Genomic DNA, 20,303 nt, shown 5'->3' with positions numbered 1-20,303 from the left:
GGACTGACTGAAGAAGCTTCACTGCAGACTCTGGAGAAGTGAGACCAAGGAATATGCCTTTTATTGTGTGATTTTTTTAACTTAAAGTTTTCTCTCTCCTTTGATGTCTCAGAAAGTTTTGATGTTCCAGTGTCAAGGGCAGTTGCAGGGAGAGTGCCAGGGACTGGACACCTGGACACAGGGCACTCATCCCACATCTGTGCCAGTTCTGCCTTGGGACAGTGCATTCCTTTCTCCAGGCTGCTTACTCATCTGTGAACCTTCAGGGGTGGATTTTGGAGACTTTTTGGTATCTCGGGACAGAACTTAAAAATTCAGTAAGACTAGTCAGTCCCAGCCTACACACGTCAGAGATGGACACCTGGAGCTCACTAACAGCCATGCTAAGTGGCCTCTTTGAGCACAGAGGGATGGGCAGGTGAGTACCTATTTTCCTTGTAAAAGCATCACAAGGAAACCATGGTGCATTCATGTGCAGAGGGGTCAAGGAGACTTGGGTCCGAAGGATTAAAAACCCCAGGATGTGAAGGCCCTGCGCAGCAGAGGGCCAATGAGTGGAGGCCCCTAAAGAGCCTCAGCTTATCAAGTAGGCATGTGGTGTTCCTAGCTGGCTGCTCTGCCTTACAGGTCCAGGACACAAAAGAGGCAGCACAGCAGATGATGACTAACCCTGCCTGGGGGTTCTCTCTACTGACCTGTGCTGATCAGGCTGATCCCTTTGAACAGCATAAGCAGCGCTCACATAGTACATTTTTGAGAAGTTTATTGCAGGAGTAGGTGGATGGACTAGGCCTCAGAGGTTAATAAGATTGACTATAGACTTTGGAATAGTACAGGATGGTGGAATGACTAATAGAAAACATTAAAGACAGCTACCCAAATATAAACTACGAGCTAGAGCCACAGGATCTTTGGTTCAGGAGCCCACACAGAGATCCCAACTGCAGAGCATGAAGGAGAAGGTTGGCAGCAGTCACATCGGGCTCTGTGGAACCCTCTAGAGTGCCAAACAAAGTGAATGGACAGGCCCATACCTCAGTCTCATGTGCAAGACAGCCACGACATTGGTGGCCACACACAGAGCTTGGGGCCTTGGGGGGTACAGGCAAGCTGTAAGCTCCCCCTTAATGCTGCTGGCTTTGGAAGAAGCTGTGAACACACAACGGTGGGTTCCCAGGTCTCAGATCCAAGGAGGAAATGGGACACAGAGTGAGTGCTGAACAGCCTGCTGGGCTGAGCTTTCCAAGCTGCTGTCTGCAGTGAGGATTGGTTTGGCTTGATCGGGTTTAAACACTGCCGCATACCCTCCCACCAAAAGGAAATGATTCAAAATGTGTTTCTCTTCCTTCGTAAGAGGCAGACAGTGAGGCCTGTGTTCCTGATCCCTATGCCATATTGAAGCTGCAAAGAGAGATATCTGTAGTCCTGTCTCTCTGAGACTGGGATCCCCTCTTCCAAGAAGGTGACTGGGGTCACAGCTGTTCCCATGGATCCAAATTTCACAGTGAGGCTGACACAATGGGTCTGATTTGTGGCATGGAACTGACTTTGTCTCCATTCTTAATGCAGTTCCTCAAAACCAGTGATGAGACAGATATTTGGAAGACACACAGGACAGACTATTGTTGAGGGCACAGGGGCCCAGAAGCCACCTGCTTGGGTTGGAATTCCAGTCCTGACACCTAATGGCTGTGTGGTCTTGGGCAAATTCCTACCCTTTCTTTTCCTCAGTTTCTTCATTTATAAAATGGGGAGAATAATAATCATGCCTTCTTTATAGAATTGTTTTACAAAATTTTAAAAGTTGGCAAATAAGGGGATAATATACTCTTGTGACATTTCTATTGCCCCCAGGAGCCTGTCACTAGTGGAAACAAGTTCAACATGTTTGCCAGTTGATAAGCACACAATGTAATCAACAAAGGATGTTTGCTTCTTCAGTGGGATACAGTATTTTTTTCTAAATAAAAGACTGAGACAGGGAGTTAGTAAAAGGGCTTCATGGTGCTGTTAAGTATCTGTATTTAACAGTCTCTGTTACACAGGAAAATAGGATGGTACACAATGAAATATACCTGTCCAGGGCTACACTCAGTAGTCTGCACAGGGGATTCCCTGTAAGTTCCCACTAGCCTGGGATGGGTGAGGAGGCTTTGAAGGAAGTGGAATACAGGGCGATTTTTGGTGCCTTACTTTATCTTAATTTTTGCCAGTGTGAAAATTAAGGATAAATCAGAGTTACAGCAGGGATTTAACAAACAGGAAAAAAAAAAACCACACAGGATGGATCCATATGGTTTGGAAACTGTTAACTTTGAACTGTTATGTTCAACTTTTGATTCAACATCTCTATATTTCCTTTATTTTTGATGCCCAGTTGCTTTGGGTTTGGCATTTTTGGAATCGGAATGGAGGAGACAATAGAGACCTGTTAGGATCCAGCACTAGCTACGTGAGCTTTTCTATGGCAGCGGTCTGTTGCTGGGGTCTGGGAGTTTTGGGTTATGGGTTGTTTTCTTGTCCAATGAAGTTCAGGAACCCCGTGGCATGCGTTATACTTTAATCTGTTTTGCATCATTTCAATCATTTAGATTATAAAAGCATGTGGTTTTTTTATATATGACTTTTGCTGTTGATTAAGAAGCACAATGTTAATAAATGATGTGGTGATCAATAAGGTTTATCTTAAAGAATGTAAAGATTTTAGTTTTTGGAAAGTTATTTTGGAGAAATGGGACTCGGTCTATAATTGTGAACTACATATTTGGCCAGTATTCTTCCCAGTGGTGTCTTGAATTTCTGCTTTTGCAAGAGTGTCCAGGGTGGCTCTCTGAGCAGCCCTCACGCCAACCAGCTCCTCCTGCTCACTATTCCCATTGCCAAGGTTACTGACTGACTTGGATCTCTTTACACATTACTTCACAGAAACTAAATGCCAAATGGAGAAAGTAAGAAATTCCTCCCAGTTTCTCCAAGATAAAGTTTTTTTTATTATTGCTATTAATATTAAATATATGTCTCATTCATACAGTGTATGAGTAGGATCATTTGGACAATTGTCCACAAGGACCAATTTTTAAAACATGTTATAGCTCAATAGTCTAATAATGTTTTGTCCTTTATTTTCAATATTTGATAAACATTTGATGTTGAAAAATTAGATGATAGATGCTTGTATATGAATGTGTTGTAATAAAGTGAGGTTTTCCTGATATATATTTATTAAAATGATGAAAATTTGGGGCTGGGGGTTTAGCTCAGCGGCATAAGTACCTGCCTTGCAAGCAGGCGGTCGTCAGTTCGATCCCCGGTACCGATAAAAATGAAAAAAGACCAAAAAAAAAAAAAAAAAAAAAAAAAGATGAAAATTTTAAAAAAAATTAGCAAATAAGAGTGCTTAGGAGAGTGTTTATAGCATGATAACTGTATATACAATTATAATGATAATGTTATTGTCAATCATTTACCATGACAGGTGTGTAAATCATGCCATGGTTCTTACATCACCTTAGCATATTGTGACCTGGTCAGGGCTGCAAGGGTCAGACAGGAGCAAATGGGCCGAGCACAAAACTGAGAAGTCATGGTAGCCACGAGGGCAGTGTGTCTAGGAGCCGGCAGGTGCAATACGTCATGTTAACTGCTTTAAACCCATCACTTCACTCATGATTTGTTTGGGTTGAATTCTTTCCCCCTCATTTGCATGTTGAACAAACCCAGTATTTCACAATGGGGTTTGATTTGGTAATAGGGTCATTGCAGATATTATTAGTTAAGATGAGACCAGGCTAGAGCAGGCTGGGGCCCTCAACCAGCATGACTGATATCCTTTTAATGTTTTTAAGTCCTACTAAGAAGAGAAAATTTGGAGGTAGACACAAAAAGGAGACTGCTATATGAAGACGACAGCAACCAACGTGATGCATCTACAAACCAAAGAATGCCACAGATTGCCAACACCCTCCCAGCTGTGAGGTGAGGGCCCTGCAGCTGACACCCGAGACATCAATCCGCTGACACCTGATCTCAGACTACCAACTCCAGACTTTTAGACAATACCTTTATACTGCTAAACCTACCCAATGTGGTACATTATGGCAATCTGTTAGCTTTGTAGCAGTGTAAATCCCTAGGCAAATCAGTTTATAAACAGAAAATCTTCACTTTGGCTCATGGTTTCAGAGGCTCCCATCCATGCCCAGTTAACTGGTTGCTCTGAGACCTGTTGCTGTGAGACCTCATGGCAGAAGTGTGTGGTTGAGCACAACAAACCAAGAAGGGGGCCAGAGTCCCTCAGTCCCTTCTGAGGACATGCCTCCAATGACTTAAAGGTTCCACCTCCTCCTGGTAATACCAGGCCAAGGTACTAACCCTTCGATACATGCACCACTGAGGGATACCTAAGATCTCTATAGCACAGCCTTAAGGAAGCAAAACTCTCTTAAACCAGCTTTGGGAAGCAGGCATTATTTATGAGTCTAAATAACTTGCCCAAATAGACAGATCTGCCGTAATAAGCAGCAAATCAACCTCAGGCTTGTCTTACTCTAGAGCAGAAAAATGCAAAGATGAGAGGGGGTGAGATGTACTTTGGTAGGATTTCTTTCCCTCCATGGAGTCTCTAGGAAGCAAATTAGCTCTGATGAGATTTGAAACCTTTGCCTGTTAACCAGACTCTAATTTGCTTTATTTATATTCTGTGTTTATTTCTCATTAGCTCTTCTCAGCAGTTAGCAAATTGATAGTGAAATTTCTAACTTGTCTTTTTTCTTTGTGCTTTTAGGCATGGCATTAAACAGGGGAGTTTGCCTCTTGGGAGGTCAGCATGGGGGCCACAGTAGTGACTCAAATAAAATAATCCTATTCAAGGAAACTCCTCTTTCCCTTCTGTAATGCTGATTTATTGGAAGTTGCCGTTTTCCTGGACAGAAAGGTAACATCCACAACTGTTATCAGTTACATTTCCACAGGAATCCATTTATTTGTTGATGTGTCCTCATAGTGTTATGGTTTGGCTATATGTCCCCCAAAAGGCTCGTTGTGTTGGAGGGTTGCATGCTGATTGATAGGTTTCTGGAAGTGACTGGATCATGAATTCTCTAATTTCCTTGAATTAATTAGTTGTTGGGACATAATTTGATGGCATTTTTAAAAAGTGATGGATATAGGAGTGGGTCTTACTGGAAAGGACTGGATCATGGAGGTGTGAACTTGGAGACTGAATCTGGTCCCCAGCTGCTTCCACTCTGGTTGTCTCTCTCTGTTTCTAGCCACTGTTATAACTCAGGCCCTGATATAAAATCCAAGGAAACAAGAGTCCAAAAATTTAAGTAGCAAAGGCTTTATTGAGCCAGTCCTGGCAGCACAGTCTCTCCTGGATCGACCCAAAGACTGCGCGCCCAAGACTGGGGAAAGGGGTTTTTAAAAGTAAGGGAAAGTGGGGGGAAACCTGCAAGGCCATTAAACCTGTTGACCTGCATCTGGAAACTGTATTGCTGTCCACTTAGCTCTGACAATCTCGGGACTTCCTGGTGTTCCTCAAATTACTCCCATCCTGCAGACTGACATTATCTCAGAGTGGCACGTCTGCAGCAATATTTGGAGAAGAAAGTGGAGAGTTAATTATCTCAGGACAGCTTGTCTTCGCTAGTGAGTGCGAAGGGGTCACGAGTTATGAGACGCTGGAACTTAAGTTTTACAAAGATCTGATATCTAACTCATTTGATACATACAGAACAAAAGGAAAGCACCGATTGGGGTTTGGGCCATAGTATTACCCGGTAATTTCTTTTAAGCTAAGCAGTTCTTAAAATTGGGGCAGGCTCATTTTATGACAGATCATCACCGGGTCGGGGAGAGGTCACCAGAAACCCAAATTCTTTATGGCCCAGATAGGTGGGTGGGGGGAGGCAATAACTCGCGCTACAGAACAGGAAAACAGCGGGTATCTATCTTGTGGGAAAAGTAACTGAGGTTAGGTAAAAAGGTTAAACTCATATGCAAATCTCCCTGCATATAAACAAGTTACTTCAAACAATGTGTAAATTAGTGGGCCTTCTAGTCTTCTTTAGCTCTTTAGCGAAGAATAGAGGCACCTAACCCTGATTAACAACCCTTGTTAGCTTGTTTTAGCACCACTCTTCTTGTTTGTAGAGGGCCGCTCTGGTTAACATCTCAATTAAGTGAAATTCTTGCAATTCTTTACAGAGGAGAGTATTGCTCAACATATCAATTGGGTCACTTAACATATCAGTTAGGGAAAAAGGATAGAAAAAAAACATTTAGTAAGCCACGGTACTGGTTTGCTATAATACACAAAATGATGAAGCTACTTTTTCTTAGAGTACAACAGCCACAGTGAGGTGAATAGCTTTGGTCTGCTATAAAGTTCTGCCTCACACTATCCCCTCAGCCCCCAAAATGGAGTCAGCTGACCATGGACGGAAGCCTTGGAAACTGTGAGCCAAAATAAATGTTTTGTCCTTTAAGTTGTTTTCCTCAGGAAGTGTGTCATAGCAATGAAACCCAATGCACAGTGCATGACATAGGTGCTGTGGTTTGAATGTGTACCCAAAAGTTCACCTTACAAACCTAATGCCCCAATTCATAAGTTAATGGAGTTATTGTTGTACTTTCCCAAAAAGGCCCCCCCTCCAGATGAAAACTGGGGCAAACCCCCTGAAATGGAAAAGAAGGGGCAAAACGACGTCGTTTTTAGGAAGAAGCGCTTTTATTTTAGCTGGCCCAGTGACACAGTGCAGATGGAATTTGCAAAGCTGTGCAACTGAGTTAGAAGTATGACTGATTTTTATAGTTCATTTATGATTAGCTCATTGATCATTAAGTACATAGTGATGAGAAACAGAAACACAGTGGGCCTTTGTTCCCCTTTGCTTGAGGTCAGAGGCATTTCACAGTGGGCGGTTAGCTAATTTATAGCCCTTGGTCTGCCAAATCCAGGAACGTTTGTCTCTCATAAAGGGAACAATGGTTGACACATCATTTGTCTCTTACAAGGGGGAACAAAGGTTGACATAGCACACAGGTTACTTGGGGGGGCGACGCATAGCAGCATAATGATGTGGTCAGTTAATCTATAACTATGTGGTTGGTGCTTGGTTACTAGGGTAACGAGCTCAGTACAGAATGACAATACTATAAATAATTATCCTTTTAACTATTTTTGCTAATTATCTTTTAATCAATTATTTTAATTTTCAGCATCTTAGTATAACAGTTATGAACACTGGGAAGTAATGAGGTCACAAGAGCTGGGCCCCTATTGTGGGAGACAACTCCAGTGTCTTCCCTTGAATGCAAAGCAATTACTGCAACTTTGATTATTTGAAGACTTATTTCCTTATGCTGATATATACAGAGCTGGCTGTGGTATTTCCTTCTCTCTTCAGTTGGCTCTAGGCAATGCAAATAAGGCTAGCCCAGGTACTGGTATGCAATCTCTAAAGCCGATAGACAGTCCTGTTTCCTCCCCTAGTGTTCTCCAAAGAACATGAGCACAGTGGTATGTTAGAGCTAAGACATAGGGGTGTGGGGAGGATGTCAACTGGGTATGAGCCTCAAGGTAAAGAGGCTAGGACTCCCCAGAGCATAGAAGTTTACATATCAAAAACTGAAGCAACACCCTCCCAAAACAATTCAGTTGCTACCTTAATTGGATTATGTGAATTGATCCTTCTGCATATGTTTATCTGTGCAATTTGCAGAAATGCTTTTCTCTCACCTGGCCAGTCAGCTCAAGTTACTCAGGTAATTCCTGCCATCCTCACTGTCCCTCATCCCTGAACCACCCCCCCTTCTTCACACGATAATAAATTCTGGGAGAGGCCTTGGATCAGGGCCTTTGTCTGAATATCTTCACAGGGATTGGATTTAGACCCCTTGGCTGCCCTTAACCTGGCATACGTCTTGGTGTCTTTACTCTAGCTGTGGGTTGCATTAGAGGTAATAGATTGGAATTAACTTGCTGAGATTCCAGTAATGCTTCAATGGATTACAAATATAACTTTTTAGATTGTGAGGAACACTAGAAAAGGGGATTAAAATTCTTGGATAACTGTTCTCAATATTTGGAATTATGATACCTATGATGGCATTAGTAGGTCAATTAGAAAAGTCCAGTTCCATGCTTCAGAGTATGATGCCGTCTTCCAAGTCATGAAGCAGCATGAGACCCTCACCAGATGCCCGATGCCATGCTCTTGAATCTGGCATTTGATTACTGATGGAAGAGAATTTTGATGAGGAGCAGGGGCACATAGCTAATCTTGAGTCTGGAAAGAGTGATCTCACTAAGATGCTATGCAAGAGTGCCTGCCAAAATCCAAGAGGAAAAAAAATGGGGAGACAATCCTTACACTGAAGTCAAGGTTGATTCACCAAATGGATATTAAATTTCCCAAATAAAAATAGCTGGGCATCTGGCCACTGTGTGTCTTTCTCTCAGATTTTCCTGGCTGGAGCTGGTGGTCCAACAGGAGCTGAGAGGTGAGCTCAGAGCTATGAGTATCTATATTCCCTATTATTTGGAGGGAGAAAGGCTTTCTGAGTGGGAGCTGATGAGATCAGTGTGTGCCAATGGGCAGAAGTGAGAAGAGGAGGGAGAAAGATCCAGCTCGGAACTCAACTGCCCGCTAGGGTGACTGTCCAATGACCTGATTTCATAACCATCAAATTTCACTTCCATAGCTTAACCTAATTGAGTTAGAGCTGTGCCTCTCAGGCTCACAAAGTCTTACATGGTGAAACTACTCTGTAGTGGGAACATTTATACGTTCTCTTTAACGAACACAGCTACCTTACAAAGTGGATCTCTTTCCCATTTTAGAGAAGAGTGACCATCGTCCAAAAGAAATAAGCTGCTTAGCATTCAAGGCCATCTCCTCTAAACCTTTCTGTGCCCCTTCCCCAAGATCCATGCTTCTTTGTTGACACATAGTTTGTTTTGGGAAGTGGCTACCAAAGGAAAGCATTTTCTATTTCTTGGTCATCCAGGGCCCTCCGCAATGGGACTCTAAGAGGGAGTGACGTGTGTCATTTCTGGCTAGAATTTCTAAGGGGTAAGTGTGCCTTCTGTATTTGCATTCTCTTGCATGTGGACGAAGAGGACTCTGGGGCCTGAAGTGAGGTAGGGTCTCCAGCTGGAGACAGCCTGGCCCTTGAGCAGAAGGAAAAGCTCCTACTCATCAGACTCCCGGGACTGCTGACAGAAATACATTTTTATTGTTCCAGCCCGTGAACGATGTGGAGTTTATTTATTACAGTGGTAAACCTGACATGAACTGGTACATGTATTATCTTCCTTCCAAGAAATAACTTTCCTTCCATACTAATTCCAGGCAACACAAAGCAGCCCTCTTTGTGGTTTTCTGTGTTAAATTTATAGAAACAACAAGTTAAAGAGAAGCTCTGAAGCTGTCACTTTCCTCCCCTCTGCAGAAAGCAGCAGACTTCAAATGTTTTGTGTGTCCCCATGATTTGAAGGAGTAAAATATTTGGGCTGAAAATCAATTCAAAGAACGAAGACTATCTGATCAGGCATGCTAGAAATCTAGCTGTTTGGCTTCTGGTTGATTAGTTTTTATTTGATAGGAATAATATATTCTGAAATAACTCACACACCATATTTCCAAGATAGGATTTCAATATATTTTAAACACACATTGGGAAGTGTTTCAATATGCCTGAATCATCACAGGCGGGATGCTAATCTTGTAATCATGAGTTTAGATTGGAAGAAAATAGAGAAGCACTAGGAAAAGAAAATAGAAGGCATGTCCCCTACACAAGATTATGGTTATCCGAGGGCTGTGGGTGTTGAATTTTTTAAAAAGCTCATTAAAAATATGAAGTCATCTACTTAGTGACTTTGGATGAATTTGATTTTCAACATAAATCAAAACCAAAGTTTATGCATCCCACCATTTTAATCAAGTTTGCTCAGGGAGTGAATTGAGTCTGGCCCTGACTGTATCACTAACTGTGATTTCAAACCGTGGTTTTATATAAAATACCCTCAGCATCCAAGCTCACTGCCCAGAAGTCATAATGGACCCCATGAAGGAAAGTCCCAGCGTGTCCCAGTGCCGCCCTGGCAGTCAGTATTTGAAGGGCTTCTTTCTCCTTTACCCACTCTCATCCAGCCCATGATTTAGAATTTCATCTAAATACTGTTGACTCTGAAGTTCTTATCTCTAGCTCTGGCACGTTCCCTGAACTCGGACAACTCTACCTAACACATCCACAACCCAGCTCCTTGGTGGCATGCCCTTTGCAGTTTCCATATTCCCTTCCCCAGTTTTTGGCTCATATTCCAAACTTTGATATCATATTTAACTCTTGTCTTGACCTGGCTTCTTAAAAAAAGCTGTCTTGAGCTATAGTTCATATACCGCAAAATTCAAGTTTTTAGTGCATGTAGTTGGCGGTTCTAGCAATCCATAGACTGTACAACTAGCACCACTACCTAATTTCAGAGATTTCCCCTCCCACACTCCGACCTCACACTGCCCCCTATTGACACCTCACCCCGGGCTGTGGCAGCTATCATGAACATTTTTTTGGTAAATGTACTTTTTAAATTTTCTTGGGTATATCCCTGGGAGTGGAATTACTGGATTATACAGTAACTGTATGTTTAACTGGTTTTTTTTTGGTCTTTTTGAGACAGGGTCTCAATATGTAGTTCAGGTTGGCCTTGAGCTCACTTTGTAGCCCAGGCTGGTTTGGAATTTACAAAGATCCTCCTGCCTCAGCCTCCCGTGCGCTAAGATTACAGGTGTGAGCCACCACACCCTGCTCTCTATGTTTAACATTTAAGAGCCATTGAAATGTTTTGCAAAATAACCATACCATCTTAATTTCCTACTAGCAAAGTTCCAATTTTTTCTCATCTTTTCAACATTTATCATTTTATATCTTTTTATTTTAGCCATCTTAATGAGTATGAAGTAGTATTTTATCATGGTTTGGGTTTGCCTTTCCCTGTGACTGATGATATCTAGTATCTTGTCATGCTCTTATTAACTACTTTTAAGGAAATGCTTGTTCAAATCCTTTGCCCATTTTAAAATTAAACTATTTTTATTTTTATGCTATTGCCACACTGTATTATTTACTACAGTTTTGTAGTAAGTTTTGAAATTGGGAAGTATAGATCCTTCAATTTTATTCTTCTTTGTCAAGATTGTTTTAACTTTTTGAATCCCTTGCATTCCTGTAGGAATCTCAGTATCAAGTTTAAAAGTTTTGCAAAAAAAAAGGTAACTGAGGTTTTCATAGAGACTGTGCTGAATCTCTAGGTCATTTTGCAAAGCAGGGGTATCCTAACAACATTCAGTCTTCCAAACCATGAAAACAGGCTGTCTTTCCATTTATTTATGACTTTTTGTAATTTCCTTCAATACTGTGTTCTTGTTTTCAGGGCATAATTTTTTTTTTTTTTGTGAGGGGAACAATTAGATCAGAGCATAATTTTTGTGCTTTAATTTGTGTGCCTATTGAGATAATTATATGCTTTTTGTCTTGTATTTGGTTAATATGGTTTATTACACTGGTTTTCATGTTGAACCACCTTCCACTGCTAGAATAAATTCTATGAGGTCATGTTGCAGATTTGCTTTTACTTGTTGCTCAGGGAAATTTTGCCAGTATGTTGTTGAGGATTTTTTGCCTTTATATTCATGAAACATTAGCCTAGATTTTCTTTTCTTGAAATGTCCTTATCTGTGTTTCGTGTCAGGGTGCTGGGCTTGCAGAATGAGCCAGAAAGTTTTATCCCTACCAAAGTTTGTGAAGGGTTGTTGTTAATTTTTGGTTTTTAAAGAATCCATCCATTATGATGTCTGAGCCTAGCCTTGCTTTGTGTGATTTTTTCTTTTTTCTTTTTCTCTTCTTTTTTTTTTTTTTTAGCACTGGGGATTAAATTCAGGGCCTTTACACTGAGCTACATCCCCAATCTTTTAAATTTTTTAAATTTTTTGACAGCATCTCATTAAGTCAATAAGTGAGCCAGGCTGGTCTCTTTTGATTCTCTTGCCTCAGTTTCCCATCACACCCAATATGTTTTTCTTATCAGTAACTCAATCTCTTTACTTGTTTATAGGCATATTCAGGTGTGTTTCTTTTAAAAATCTTCTTTTAGAAGCTAAAAACGTTTTATTGGTACATGTTTGCAGTGCAAAATGATCACATTTATTGTGTTACATGTATGTAACACATCTCAAATCTTTTTTTCCCTTTCTCTTCCACCTTATTTCTTAAAAAAATTTTTTGCCAACATCAGATTAATTCACTAATTTTACATCTTTATCAAGTTAATTATCATAGACTAATAGGCCAAAACCATATAAAACCCGTAAGACATTTGTACTAATTCAAGGTATACTTTTAAATACATTGGCCATGCTGCATTATAGTAATTTTTTTCCTTATTGGCTGTCATTTACTTTTTACTTTATTTACGTATTGGATCTTTTATATAAGAGGAGCTATGTGATTTTAAAATTGTGTGTCTGAGTTACTTCACTTAGCATTATGATCTCACGACACATCCCTGTTCCTACAAAGGGCTCAAGGTTTTCCTTCTCTATGGCAGAGTAGTATGCCATCATATATGAACGCCACATTTTCTTAATCTATTCATAAGTTGCTTTCAAGACAGATGTTTTTCTTCTTTAGCCGGTTTTAGTGGTGTGTGTTTTTAGGAATATGTACATTTTGTTTAGATTGCCTAACTCATGACATTAGAATTGTTTATAGTATTACTTTATGATCTTTTTGTTTCTCTAGGGTGATAGTAATGTCCCCTCTTTCTCTCTTGATTTTAGTAATTTTAATCTTACCCTTTCCTCTATCCGTCAGTCTTGGTAAAGATCTAAACATTTTTCCTTTTTGCATATTGTTATCTTCAAAATAGCTGCTCAGACTACAAGATTTAGGCACAAAAAAGTGATCAAAGAATGGAAGCATAAACTATTCTTTTTGATGAACAGAGATTAGTAGCATAGTTATCTATCTTGTATGTGTACATATACACATATGCAAATATATATATATATATGTATGCATAAGATCTGTCAATTTCATTGATATTTTTAAAGAACTAATTTTGGGTTCTGCCGATTTTCTCTTTTGTTTTCCTAGCCTGTTTCCTACTTCATTCATTTCCACTTTAATGTCTGTAATTTATCTCCTTGACTTGCTTAGTTTAATTCAGTATTCTTTTTCAGGTATTTTCATGTGCCAAGTTATGCTGTTGATTTGATATTTTTATGCCTATAAATTTCTACCTAAGCTCTGCCTTGGGTGCACCCTCTCCATGATGCCAAGCTCTTTCTCTTGGAGAACCTTCTCTGAAACGTCTCCAAGTCCTCTTGTCTTTATTTTCAGTGTGTTTTAGAATTCAGATGGTTTTGAATTTTTGAAGGTCGTGTGACACATAACCACCACACCGGCCTCTGTGGCAGTGATCCAGTATCAGACACATTTATATTTCTGTAACCAAACACGTGAATATTAACTCCAGATGGGACAAAGCCCGTTCAATCAACTCAATCAGTTTGGGTTACGCTGCTGTAGTAAAGGAAATCCTTACTGGGGTTTTTGACGTTTGGCGCTGTGAACGGGACCCACATCCACACCCTTGTCTCCAGCCCCACTGTGGACACACCTGCAGACCAGCGTCGTCCCTCACTCAGGCGTCTCCCTGCCTCAACCCTGACCGCCCTGCGCTCCATTCACAACACAGCAGCATGGCATCCCCACTAAAACAGAGGTCACATCATGCCACGCCTGTGCCCCACACCTCCAGATGGAATGACAGCACACCGAAGTCCTTTCATGGGCCCCGGTGGCCTCACAATCCACCTCTCTCATGCTTCCCCATTTCTAATCTGTCTTTCACTCAGCTCCCAGCTCAGGGCCTTTGCACTTGTGATTTTCTCTGCCTGGGGAACTTTTTCCCCCAGATGTAGGCACAGCTTGCTAGCTCATTCTTTCCATGCCTTTTCTTAAATGTCACCTTACTATGGTCATTCCCAACCAATGCATAGGAAATAAAACCCAAATTTTACCAGCCCCTCCTACCTGCCTTGCTGTTGGCATTGTACACATCACAACTCTAATGGACTTATTTCATTTATTTATTTATTATTCTGCATGCTTTCCTCCCAACCTCAGGTGATAACTGTTAAGAAAGCAGGAAGTTTTACTAACTATTTATTACATCCCTCACTCCTAGGACACTACTTGGCCCATGATAGGCCGTCAGTTCATTGAATGAATGAATGAGACCTGTTCCTGTGATCACAGAATGGGCAAATGTGCTCTTTTAGTTTCCTAGGGTTTCCATAACAACAGAAATTTAGTCAGTTGGCTTAACTAATGAAAATTTAGTGTCTTCCAGTTCTGGAGGTTGGATGCCCAAAATCAAGATGTCAGCAGGACACCTGTGAAGACTCTCTCCTCAGTTTGCAGATGACAAGATGTCTGTCTTCCTGCTATGATGGTCACTTCTAAGTCTGTGATTTTCCTAATCTCTTTACTGGGTTCCAGTCATGCTGGATTAGCGCCCACCCCATGACCTCATTTAACAGAATTCACTCTTTTTTAAAGGCTCTGTATCTAAATTAGTCACATTCTAAGCACCTGGGGCTTAAAATTTCAACAAATAAAATTTGAGGCAGGTACATAGTTCAACCCACAGCATCTATCAATCATTTGCGCTGTGGTGGTCAGGAGCCAGTTTATGATTAACACAAGGCAGTGACAATGGTCTCCTGCCTAAGGGTGTCCCCCGCCCCAGTCATCCTGATTCCCTCCCTGGGGCCTCAGGACGGTCTAGTAGAGTAATCACAAAGGGAGATGGTGAATGGAGGAAGGGAGGTGAAGACGTGTCAAACTCACTGAAAACGGAAGTGAGTGCAGTGATGGATGGAAAAAATATCTCAAACTTCTTTTTGTAGGAGAAGCAGTGCATTGTAAAGGTCACAAGATAACCACATTTTAGGAATAGATAGGACCTGTGTGAAGGCAAACAAAATGAAACAGTGATATTACTATCTCCACCAGGGTCAGAAATGCTCAAATTCTGAGTCCTACAAGTGGGTTTTGGAAAGGACCCATTTGTTTCACGTGTTGCAAAGGAAGAGAGAAAGCCATCGAGGTCAAGAGGCTGCTGCTTCCTGGGTTCCTGCTCTCCGTCCTCCCTTTCCCTTCTCCATCCTCCCAAAACAGGGGCTGTTGGGGACAGGAGCTATTTGGGCAGTGTCTAAGCAGGGGCTTACGTGCTAGAAGACCTGCTTAACCTCACCCGTAACACCAGGCATAGAAAGCACCCAATGGCCTGCACACACCCCTTTCTGGAGCAAATACTCATGCATAAATGCCTTGTGAACATCTACCCGGAAGAAAGGCCCCATGCGCTGTCAAATAGGAAGGGAATATTTCTCCGTCTGAAACTGGGTTAGCGGTTGCGTCAAATAGAAAAAGGAAAAGATCTTAATGGTGTTGTCGGTGGACACAGAAAATATTCTGCTCTCCTTAGAAGCCGTGTGGATACAGATCACTGGAGCCGTGTGGCTCCTCAGCATTCCCGCTGGTTTTCTAGAATGAGAAAAGAACAGATGAGCACAAAGAAGCGCTGTCTGCTGTGTCTAAATAAAAATGCAAAACTCAGCTTGGCCCAGATTTGGCAGTTCTAGTCCGCCTGGAGGAGGGTGCCGTTTCCCTCTGAAGTTATACAAGTACATATCTTGTGTGATAAAAGAACCGAAGTAAATAATATCCAGTTATAGCAGCAGAACTTGGGGTGAGATGAAGCCTTGGGCTTTGTTTCCCCAACTGGTAACAACAGCACGATAAAAGGAACAAGGTGCACCAGGGTGGGGTGGGGATGGAATCCGGGATAGGCTGTCACTGTATGCTGACGGCAAGGAAGGGCTTCGTAACACAAGTTAAGGAGTTCTGGGGATCACAGTACCTTAGGTCTTAGGGCTGGAGCCACGGAGGCTGAGGAGGGAAGGAGAAGAGAGGCAGGGCTGAGGTTACGGGGGAGACTGCAGTCTTTACAATCAAGTAAGCAAATTGTCCTTGTCTACTAGCAAACGGAAGTCTAACATGACAAATGGTAGAAAATGATTTTTCTTTCTTACTATGTATCTGGCATTGTGCTGTTTTATATGGGGATTGTTTCATTTTTAATCTGTGTTGTTACTCTAGAAGGTGGTCTCCTTGATATCGTCATTAGAAATGAGGAAACTGAGGCTCTAATACTTGGGCAGGATCACCTGGCTCAAAAGGGGCAGGGCTGTGACCAGACCCACCGTGCTCACCTGCTGCCCTGCCCCATCTCAGTGACCACCATACTCCCTGGTTCTTATCTAAAATGTTATTCTACAGGCCATCGTGGGCCAGTATGGTAGCATATGCCTGCATTCCAGTACTCTGGGATGGGAGGCTGAGATATGAAGAACAGTCAGTTTTAGCCAGGCCTGGACTACTCAGTGACCCAGTGAGACCTGTTTCAAAATAAAAAGCTGGACTTGGTGGTGCCCGTCTGTAACCCCAGCTCTCAGGGGGTTGAAGCAGGAGGATTGCTGTAAGTTTGAAGTCAGCCTGTGCAAGTTCAAGACCAGCTTGCACTACACAGTAAGACCCTATCTATAAAATAAAATAAAATAAAAATAAAATAAATAAAATAACAGAAGCCTGTCCTTAAACTCTTGGTTCAACTCTAATATTTGGTGGGGAGAGGCTCACTTTATTGAAGGTTTGGCTACTGGTGGGCTTTTGGAAGGTAAGTGGGTCATAAAGGATCTAACTTCATTGGTGGATGACCTACTTAATTTGATGGTATTTTTGGGACATTGCAGAGTTTAGGAGTAGGCTTTGTTTAGGGAGTGGACAGACACAGGACCGTGGAGCCTGCCTTTGCCCTGTCTCTTCTCTTTGGCTCTGATTCACTAATCCTTTCTGCTCCTCAGATGCCACAAGGTGAGAGCACTTTTCTGCACCATGCTGCACGGTGTGTGTGCCTCCCCCCTGGCCTAAAGCAATTGTGTTGGTCGGCCATGGACAGAAACCTCTGAAATCACAGGCCAAAATGAATCTTTCTCTCTTTAAATTGTTTTTCTCAGGTGCTTGTCACAGCAATAAAAAGCTGATGAACACAGCTACCGAGGGGCACAAAGTGATCTTGTGGGCGCCTGCGGACGTCTGGAAGAGCCGCTCAGCTAGGAACACCGGCATTTCCTATGTGACTTGTACTCATCCCTGAACCCCCATTATCACTCCTCATTTCAATCTTTCCTTCCATCTCCAACCCTTCTCAGTGGAAATGACAAACTGGCCTTTGTACTCTCACTGCCATCACTTCTAAGAAGCTGTTAAACTTCTCTGAGCTCCCATGCCTGCGTTTGTCAGCGGGTCACGCGTGAGGATCAGAGATGGTACATGTGTTATGCCGCACCTCGAACAAAGCAGGTGCTCGATGGAAGGGTAGCTATGGTCACTGTTAAGGAAATACTCCTCGAGCCTTTGCTCAGTAGGGCCCACTGTGAAACACACGGCTGACTACACGGCTGACTCTGAGGAATACAAGGATCACCCACTGAGGGGCAGAGAGAAAGGAACCTTTAATGGTGTGCTGTTTGCTACCTGCAGCATCAAGCCCAGATTTTACTGAGCAATCCCTGGCTCCCTAAGCCAGTTACACTTCCCCTTTTGTTCCAGCTCTGCTATGTCTTAGGGAGTTATTAATTTTGATGAGGCCAAACAACCCCAGTGGAGAACTGAGTGCACACTGGGGGCCCTCTGAGCAAGGCTGACTAAAACACAGTGATTATACATCAACATCCCCGCTTGCACTCCGTAGCTGATAAAGGTTCATCGCTGGGATGATAGTAATGAGATTAACAAAAATCACATGGAGACCTGTGTGAATGATATCTCCACACTGTCTCTTTGCCTTTGCAAGGTATTTGCATTTTAAATGCACAGTTATTGAGCCCCAAAAATGAGTCTTTCAAGGGCACAAACAGAAGTTTCCCAGGCTTTGTGTATGAGAGATTATTTTTATTTTTATCTTTTTGAGGGAGAGAGATTACTTTTAGACAGAGGTTCTAAGTTACCCTACCCGTTCTGCTTTCATGTACCTTACCACATGAACGCCGCTTTTGGTGGGAGAAAGACAACTTACCCAGGCAGATGAGGATTCCAGGCTCTAACTGTTTGATCCTCTCCACCTGTCAGCCGCAAACTCTTTCATTTACAGAATGAAAATGCCTTTATGAATGTGAAACACTGTTTGATCATATTCTGCTCGCCTGTGGGGCAATGCTTGGCCTTTTTTGTCTTGACATTTTTTTCTAATATTCCTTAATGCTTTTATCTTTCGTTTGACATTTGTTGCTCCTGTAGTGCACCCTAAAAGCATTCACTGCAAAAACAAAACACAGTTTCGCAGTCAATTTCCTGAAAGGTTGAGGATTTTTAAAAGTCCCAGATTCATCTGCAATGATGACTACTATTTTCTTCCTCTCTCAAGTGTTAAACTACAGATAGTGAAGAATAAAAATGATGTGACTAAAAAAAGCAAGACTTCTTCCTCCTCCTTTTCTAAAAAAGGACCAAAAATAATCACCTGAGGAACAGAGGTAGCATGAAGAAGGCCATTTCATTTGGAGGAAACTAACATACATTAAATCTCAGCCTGGTGCCAAATCTTCTCCTTCAACCTTATTTGAACCTAACAGAAACTGGGTGATTTAAGCACACTGATCTCCAAGTGATAGGTAAGAAAGAGGTTAAGAAAATTCTGATCAAGAGAACAGTAGAACCAAGCACCAAACTCAGGGCCATATCACTCGTACTGGAACTCATCCAGTTGACTTTACCAGTCCCATTCACCCAGCAGACCATTTTGCTCTATAATTATTTTCTGTCAAATGACTTACTGGCTTATGAATCTACTGATTAGTAGAACAGAAAGGCTTGCATTGCATAGAAACAATCAATAATCATCTTGTAGGTTTCAGACATGAGTCTCATGGGTAGATCATCCCTGAAGGAAACTCTCAGTGCATTTCACCAGCACCTTTCCTGTGGCTACCATCTGGAACACCCACAGCCGACCTCAGCCATGTCCACGGTGACTGAAAGGACCACTGGAGGAAGCAAGCTGCAGAATAATTCTCACCTATCTCCAAATAGGAGTCCTTCCCCTCACTGTTTTGTAACTTCAGGTTGGCCAAAGGACAGTCGGTTTCGTCTGAGTATTGTTCTGCCTGTTGTCACAAGTTGCAAGTTCAATGATTTTCCAAGAATTCGAGAGAAATTGCAGTCCAGCAAAGGTCATTAAGGCCAAATGAGGGCTTTGTAAGGGTAGACGCTGCTCTGTCCTGCAGGCAGCAGAACTTCCATGGGGGCCCACTTGTTCAAGAGAAGTGGAAAGTCTATGTTTTCATTGGAAACTTGGAGAGCTTTAAATATTGGCACCTTGTTTCCAAACATGTTTTAAATACTCTCCTTTTCAGCCCACTGCCATCTCTGGTTGAGGACATGACCACAAAGGTGATAGTGCCTCTGACTGCCCCAGAGCTCTTTCCTGGTGATTTCCCAGTGCTCTGAGGTAGAGGGTGGGCTCCCTTTCATGAGCACCACCAAGGAATACGGAGTTACTTCCAAATGACTGTGCGTGTGATTTCCACATTTCCTGGATCTGTATTCTGATTCTTAGACCACCTCTGCATAATATAGTGACAGTGAACTGAGGTGACAGCCCTGCTGCCCGTGGTATCTGTCCCCAGTGGCCAAGGCCTGGGTCGGGTAGGGTGGCTGGCAAGTCACTCTGGCCTATCCTTCCCTTCCTCCTTTCCCGAGCAGTAGGCAGGTAAACAGCCTTGAACTTGAAGCTCTTCAGCTGCCAGCAGAGGGGAGGAAGGATAAGTGGTGAGTGCAGATAATTATGTAAGACGGCAGGGTGAGCTGAGAATCTGGAAGAGAACAGTGTCAGCGAGATGCAGCGTACCCGCCTCTAACAGCAGTATGACATGTTCACCCTTCTTGTTATGAACCGAGATCAGAAACTTCTTGGCAGGTGTGTCACTGTGTTTTCAGTTTACTTTTTTCAAGTAGAGGGAGAGCAGCCAGTTCATTTGCATGATCTCCAGCGCTTCTTTTCCAACAAAGCCAGACATAGCTACATGTTTAAGTGGTTGTCATGGAAACCAGAGTGCACAGCTCTCCTCCGAGGTCTGAAGGAAGGATGATGAAAAGTTTAAGTAATC

The 20,303-nt window shown here is 42.3% G+C and overlaps 1 protein-coding gene across 1 annotated transcript in view; it reads right to left on the bottom strand.

Annotated features, from left to right (window-relative positions):
• The window catches only part of LOC100734570 (WD repeat-containing protein on Y chromosome), a 66,295-nt gene extending 47,137 nt beyond the window's left edge, over positions 1-19,158 (bottom strand). Inside the window, 4 exon segments of the mRNA XM_023560425.1 lie at positions 1,035-1,180; positions 15,510-15,621; positions 18,215-18,276; positions 19,150-19,158. Of these exon segments, the coding sequence (XP_023416193.1) occupies positions 1,035-1,180; positions 15,510-15,621; positions 18,215-18,276; positions 19,150-19,158 (329 nt within the window).
• Between the last annotated feature and the right edge of the window lie 1,145 nt (positions 19,159-20,303).

Source organism: Cavia porcellus, unplaced genomic scaffold (assembly GCF_034190915.1).
Source record: "Cavia porcellus strain 051 isolate PalLab524CR breed Dunkin Hartley unplaced genomic scaffold, mCavPor4.1 scaffold_21, whole genome shotgun sequence".
Lineage (NCBI taxonomy): Eukaryota > Metazoa > Chordata > Mammalia > Rodentia > Caviidae > Cavia > Cavia porcellus.
This window is presented reverse-complemented; position numbering and strand designations above follow the sequence as displayed.